Consider the following 7,408-nt stretch of genomic DNA (forward strand, 5'->3'; position numbering starts at 1 on the left):
TAATTGCCTATCTCCTCCATGCTCTTGAGACTGTGCTGGGAGACATAGCAAACCTTCTGGCAATGGCACGTATTGATGTACCATCCTGGAGGAGTTGGACTGACTTTGCAACCTCTGTAGGGTCCAGGTATCACCTCACGCTACCAGTAGTGACACTGACCCTAGCCAAATGCAAAACTAGTGAAAAACGGTCAGAAAAGATGAGTAGGGAAAAAAATGTCAGTGGCCTCCACCTGTAAAACCATTCCTGTTTTGGGGGTCGTCTCATTGTTGCCCATCTAGTGCACCTGTTAATCAGTTTTAGCTGCTTTGGTGTTAATGAAATGAACCCCCTATGCTAATGATATGCTCTGATTAAAAAGTGTTCCTTTAATTTTTTTGAGCAGTGTAGGATTAGTTTATTCTGTGTATCACCTGATTGTAAACCCTTACATATACTGAAGGGAAGGGACTAACACTTTTTAAATTGAACCTGAGCATACTCACTGTATCAACAGCACACACATTCCACAGTCCTTATACCCACAAAATATACTTTAAGAAAAAAATCCATCACCCAGACTGGTTCTTTGTCTTCGGGTCACCAGCGCTGCAATCTTGCCTGTGGGAAGCCAGCTGTGAATTACTGGTGTTTAACCCCAGGTGGGTCCAATTTACATTCTGCTTGCCTAGGCAGCCAATGGGAGTGTGTGTAAAACCTCCCGCTGTAGGTCCATGACGTATGGGCATGGCTGTAAAAGTTAAAGGAAGGCATTGTGAAGGGGTTACTTTGTAGTTCATGACAATAAAAGGTATGTAACAATATAGCTCAGCACATGATGTATGGCAGGCAGGAGGATGTAAAGAACAAGATACGTAACCAAATCCTAACCGCTGCATCCTGTGTGACGTTCCATACATTACTTATTCTTGACTACTGAACTCTGTTTTGCCATCCCCCAGGAAATCCCCTCCCCTTCTTGACTACTGAACTGTGTTCTGCCACCCCCCAGTAAATCTACTCCCTTCCTTAACTATCATAACTATCCACTGCTCACCTTTGCACCATTCTTACCCTTGGTCTCCCACCTCAACAACCCATTTTTGTATCCCCCCCCCCCCCCAAGCCAAACTCAAATTTGCAGCTGCTGTAAGGAGGGGTCCTTGGCGATGGGCATGATTTTGTATTTGTTGTAAAGCACTGCTGATTTTTTTGCCATTGTCTTCATGAAAATGCAAGCAGAGTAATGCTGTTGTATATGTCTTTTTCTTGTGATGCAGGTAGAGGTGAAGCCATACGTGTTGGATGACCAGATGTGTGATGAATGCCAGGGAGCCCGCTGCAGTGGGAAATTTGCTCCGTTCTTCTGTGCCAATGTCACATGCCTGCAGTATTACTGCGAGTTCTGCTGGGCAAACATCCACTCTCGGGCCGGTCGTGAATTCCACAAGCCGTTGGTGAAGGAAGGAGCCGACCGGCCCCGTCAAATCCACTTCCGGTGGAACTAATCTCGGCTTAACCCCGCCACTCACTGAGAGAGGGGTGCATGCGGCTTACTGTGTTTAAAGATACTGACGTGCAGAAGGAATAAGTGCATTCTTCTGCCCCCACCCCAACTTCTATACGTGCATCTGTATCAGCAGCCAAAACACTAAAAGCCTCTCGTTTTTCACAAAACAACCCCACATCTCAGGCTTACTAATTCTTTGTGATACTTTCATGTTAAATTTTTTTTATATTTTTTTCCCAAGTTCTTTTTATATGTAATGCTGAAATTAGAATATGAGAATGTTCTGCATAGGGGCAACACAGTCTGCTGCTATAAATATATATATATATCTATATATCTATATCTATCTATATGGATGAAGTGTGCACTTATTTCTAGACGTGGATTTTTAACTTATCAGATCAGCCCCAGTTATTTACCAAAGGTAGCAATTAATAGTGGAAATGGAAAAATGTCTGCTACTAAAAGATTATTTTTATTGTTGCTATTTTAAGTGTATATGTAAATTTGAAAAAAAAAAAAAAATTATAGGGTTGATTTTTTTCGCTCTCCATTTTGACTTGCAAGAAATAATACCTCAAGATAATCTGATTTTTATTAGCTATTTTTAAACATTTTTAATCATAAGCTGTATTAGCTTTGCTGCTATATAGGTGTTGTGTGTAATGCCACCTATTTATACAGGATTGAAAAGTTTTCAGAAACTGCATTGTGGGAAAAATGCAGGCAGCACAATATGGCTAAAACTGCCATAGTTTTAGAATGTGAAATATGCATGTTTACCTACCTGTCTACACCATATGCATGCACTAGAATTAACTAACCACGAATACGGTATTGCAGATAAAAACGTTAAAAAAAAAAAATAAAGAAAAAAGAAGAAAAACACAGCTCTTTTTGAAACTAGGTACAGTAGCATGAGCAAAATTACAAACAATTTTTGTAACAAAGCATATTTGCATGACTTGTGACTCAAAGTAAAACAAATGTCCTTAAATGTGTACAATATGAAGATTTGTTTTAGACTAGTAAGTGCAGCCATTTATTGTCCTGGTCGGTAGTGGACTTCAGTTTACAAGGATTGGATGTAATATTGTAATCCCTGTGCAGTCCCCATCGTGATGTGTGGTTCTGACTTTTGTGACGTGAAGTAGTGTAGCGAAAAACTGGAACAAAAAATAAATGAAATCTGAGATTGCTTCGAAAATACGTAGCGTACCCCTTTTTTCCAATTTAAATCCTTTTTAAATTTGGTTTAAAACTTTCTTTCAAACCAAAGATGGCCAGCACACTTGTAATCCGCCACCAAATGTATAACACGCAAGCTATTTATTGAAACCTAGTAGGTATAATTAATATTGCTATTAATGATAATTAAAAAAAACTGCTTTTGTGCTTTAGAGTAAAGATTAAAAGTCAAAATGGAGATGGTATAACACAGATGGCTAGTTGCATAACAGCTCCTCTGTACCTTCAAGAAAACAGTGGCTAAAACATTATTTTGAAATTGGTTTTGTCTGCACGCAACTTTTTGTAGCTTTTCTATTTTTTTATCTTTGTAATAATTTATTTTTTTTAGTGGAGCAAGGCTGCTAAATGATCGCACATTCTGTTTTTATTTTTTTAGTATACACATAATAAATATGTATTTATTTAAGAAGCCAACAGTCAATGATAATAGTTTAGTCTTCGAATATAAAACAAAAAATTAATATCCTTAAGCCATGAGGTTATGCAACTAGCCTATGACAGATATGTCAGTCTAAAAAAAAAAAAAAAAAATGGACTTGACAATTTTCACGCCACAAGTTTTACCAATTTAACACAGAAAGAATAGAGAGAAAAAAGGGTTTCCTTGATAAACCCATGGGACAATCTGTGTAAGATAAAAGAAAAATGCATTATTACTGGTTGTCAGCAACGTGCTTTTTTTGTACTGTATAATATGTGACTCGTCTCACCTTGCTGTTTTTTGTTGTGGTTGTAGTTCACGTTTAAATGTTTAAAATTGTTGCTGTTCTGAAGAGTGTTTCTTTCTAATTTATTTGTTGATACCCCCTTACCCATTTCTTGAAGGGATTTCCTTCCTTTTCCCTGGGTCTGTGTTATTAATAGTATTTTATCAACCTTCACTCTTCTCACCTAACCCCAAAACAATTCTGACTTTGTTATGCACTATATTTTATATCTTGGAGAGAAATCTTTGAACGTCAGCTGTTTTGACACGTGCTTGCTTTAATTAACATCCCTTTCGCAATACCTTGATGTTTTTGGATTTCCAAGAAAATCTAAAGAAATTTACCAATAATTTAAACAAAATTGAGAAGCGCATCTAAAGTGAGAAACCAATCTATTTAAATGAAGTAGAAAAGACCCCTTCCTACTAAATTTAGAAGAGAAACTTAGAATATTCTAAAAGAGATTGGCAGAAAGTAATTTTTATTGTCATTTCACTTCTGCGTGAGGCAGCGGATACTGCCTCCAGTTCCAGTCCTGCTTTTTGTGTGTGTATTTGTATGTAGTAAATTCTTTTTTTCTAATTGTTGAACACTGTATTAGATTTTTTATAAATCATATTTATTTTACTATTTTTGTAGAAGATTGCTAGTTGATTTTGATTGTATTTTTATATTTTTAAAGCTTCACTTTTGTTCCCCCAGTGTGCATATTGCTGCCCAAGTGTATGACTATGGAGGAAAAAAAAAAACTTTAAAATCCACACTTTTTGTTAAGAAGGAAACATTTAGCATTTATATATTTGTGTATGGACAACACTTGATATTGTATCCCTGTTGCATCTGGCTGCACAAAGCCTCTCCTCAAAGATGCTAAAAAAAAAAAAAAAAACTTGAATATAACACATTTTGGAAGGCTGACTAACCTCGATTCTGTGTTGTGATGTGCAATACTGTTTCTAATATTTGTATAAAAACAGTGTAAACCTTTTTAATGCAAATTTATTTTTTTCATTGCATATTTTGCAGATTTTATCCACGGTGTCATTTTTTACTGTCAAAAATACCCCTTTTGTCATTGCAACTATTTTTTAAAATCCAGAAATCTTTGTACTGATGTAAATGATTGTAGTTATTTTGGATAGTGTTTTGCTAACAAAAGGAGAGACTTTTTTCATGCATATTTCTATTTTGTTGGTTTTTGTGGTTTTTTTTTTTTTTTTCTCTTTTTTATTTTTTTTTTTTTTTTTTTTTTTAGAAGTAATATTCTTGTCATTAATATCATTTTTGTATTTTTATGTGGGAAAAATATAATTTTATGACGCTAATTGCTAAAGTTTTATTTTATTTTGAATTATTTTTGGAGCTGAAATCTTTGTACTATTAAAGCAACTAGTTTCTAATTCAGAGTTTCTGTATAGAATGGCACAAGTGGCTTATGGAGTGTTTGGATTGTAATTATTAAAGGTTCTTTGATATGCAAATTTAGTTGATTTATATTTTTGGGTATTCTGTATAATTATAAGCCCACGCTTAAGGACACTAGGTGATTGCCTTCAGCCTTTTTTTTTTTTTTTAATTTTTTTTTTTTTTTTAATTTTTTTTTTTGAGATATATTGATTCAAATTTTACTTTCATCTTCCAGGTGTCTAAATCTCCAGTCTGTCTGTTGTACTGGTAATTTAACTCTGTAATGAAATAGTTTGCTGCCAACTATTTATATTAAGTAATTTTTAAATATTTGTAATATTGTTGACTGACTAATAAACTTAAGTTATTGGCATGTCATGTTTCCCCGAGTCTTTATTGAAAGCCACAATTTCTTTTTAAAATTCCATGAACTTGGTGCCTTTTTTACAGTTTAAAATGTAAAGTCTTGCCTTACAAGGTGATTTGCCTAAATAGTCATGAAAGCAAAAATTGTGTTCGCTCAGGTTACTTGCAGTTGTGCTCAAAGGTTTGCATACCCGGGCAGCAATTGTGACATTTTGGCATTGATATTGAAAATATGATTGATCATGCCAAAAAATGATGATAAATGGCTTCATATGATCATCCTCCTTCAATAAAAGAGCAAATAGTTGTTTGGCTCCTTTTTTAAATCATAACGGAAATCACCCAAATGGCCATGATCAAAAGTTTACATACCCTGGAATGTTTGGCCTTGGTACAGACACACAAGGTGACACAAACGGGCTAAAATGCCAATTAGAGGTTAATGTCCCACATCTGTGGCTTTTTAAATTGCAATTAGTGTCGGTGTATAAATAGTCAATGAGTTTGTTAGCACTTACATGGAAGCACTGACTAGGCTATATACTGAGCCATGGGGATCAGAAAAGAACTGTCAAAAGTCCTGCGTAACAAGGTAATAGAACTTTATAAAGATGGAAAAGGACATAATATCTGAATTAACAGTACTGATTGGCATATTCAAGGCTTTGGACATCTTTTTAAGAAGTGAAAAGTTCGGGGATCTCTTGATGCCAAGGTCAGGTAGACCAAGAAAGATTGCAGCCACAATCGTCTGGGATTCAAAGAAAAACCCACAGGCAACCTCAAAAGAAATACAGGCTGCTCTGGAAAAAGATGGTGGTTGTTTTTGAGTACAATAAGGTGATACTTGAACAAAAATGAGCTGTTTGGTAAAGGTGCCAGAAAGAAGCTTTTACTGCACCAATGCCACAAAAAAGCCCAGTTACAATATGCCTGACAACACCTTGACATGCCTAACCAGGCCTTTTTGTGTCATTGATGAAGAAAAATGAGCTGCATGGCCGAGGTGCCAGAAAGAAGCCTTTTCTGCAAGTGTCCTCATTGTGCTCCTTCAAAACAACCACACTGTCTTTTTCCAGAGCAGCCTGTATTTTTCTTGTGGTTACCTATGGGTTTTCCTTTGTAACCCAGAGAATTCTTCTGGCAGTTGTGAGCTGCAGCTCATTTTTCTTCATCAATGACACAAAAATGCCTGGTTAGGCATGTCAAGGTGTTGTCAGACATATTGTAACTGGGCTTTTTTGTGGCATTGGTGCAGTAAAAGCTTCTTTCTGGCACCTCGACCAAACAGCTCATTTTTGTTCAAGTATCACCTTATTGTACTCAAACAACCACCATCTTTTTCCAGAGCAGCCTGTATTTCTTTTGAAGTTGCCTGTGGGTTTTTCTTTGAATCCCAGACAATTGTGGCTGCAATCTTTCTTGGTCTACCTGACCTTTGCATCAAGAGATCCCCGAACTTTTCACTCTTAAAAAGATGTCCAAAGCCTTGAATATGCCAATCAGTACTGTTCACGTATTATGTCCTTTTTCCATCTTTATAAAGTTCCAATACCTTGTTATGCAGGACTTTTGACCGTTCTTTTCTGATCCCCATGGCTCAGTATATAGCCTAGTCAGTGCTTCCATGTAACCGCTAACAAACTCATTGACTATTTATACACTGACACTAATTGCAATTTAAAAAGTCACAGATGTGGGACATTAACCTCTAATTGGCATTTTAGCCCGTTTGTGTCACCTTGTGTGTCTGTACCAAGGCCAACCATTCCAGGGTATGTAAACTTTTGATCATGGCCATTTGGGTGATTTTCTGTTATGATTTAAAAAGGAGCCAAACAACTATTTGATAATAAACGGTTTAATATGATCATCATCCATGCCAAAAAATGCTCTTTTTATTAAAGATCAGTCATGTTTTCAATATCAACGCTAAAATTTCACAATTTCTGCCAGGGTATGCAAACTTTTGAGCACAACAATAAACTATAACAAAGGAAAAGGTGCACATGTGCAGGGCAATACACAAAAGTTTAAAATTTTCCAGTTAATTAAAAAATCTAGCTAAGGCTCCATTCACAATAGTGCAACTTGAGTCGCACAGAATTGCATGACAATGGAAATCGCATTGTTTTCCAGAGTGCCCTTCACATCAATGCAACTCAAGCATAGTGCAATTTTGGAAAA

The 7,408-nt window shown here is 36.1% G+C and overlaps 1 protein-coding gene across 8 annotated transcripts in view; it reads left to right on the forward strand.

Annotated features, from left to right (window-relative positions):
• Nucleotides 1–5,228, forward strand: part of CPEB2 (cytoplasmic polyadenylation element binding protein 2) — a 142,958-nt gene extending 137,730 nt beyond the window's left edge. For all 8 annotated transcript variants that reach the window (XM_089677422.1, XM_089677420.1, XM_089677421.1 and 5 more), the window contains one exon: nt 1,261–5,228. In XM_089677422.1, the coding sequence (XP_089533548.1) occupies nt 1,261–1,488 (228 nt within the window). In that variant the 3' untranslated portion in view covers nt 1,489–5,228. The remainder of the gene's footprint in view (nt 1–1,260) is intronic.
• Nucleotides 5,229–7,408: the final 2,180 nt, after the last annotated feature.

The sequence above is a fragment of the Staurois parvus genome, unplaced genomic scaffold, assembly GCF_062004578.1.
Source record: "Staurois parvus isolate SC_StPar_1 unplaced genomic scaffold, SC_StPar_1.0 ptg000186l, whole genome shotgun sequence".
Taxonomy (NCBI): domain Eukaryota; kingdom Metazoa; phylum Chordata; class Amphibia; order Anura; family Ranidae; genus Staurois; species Staurois parvus.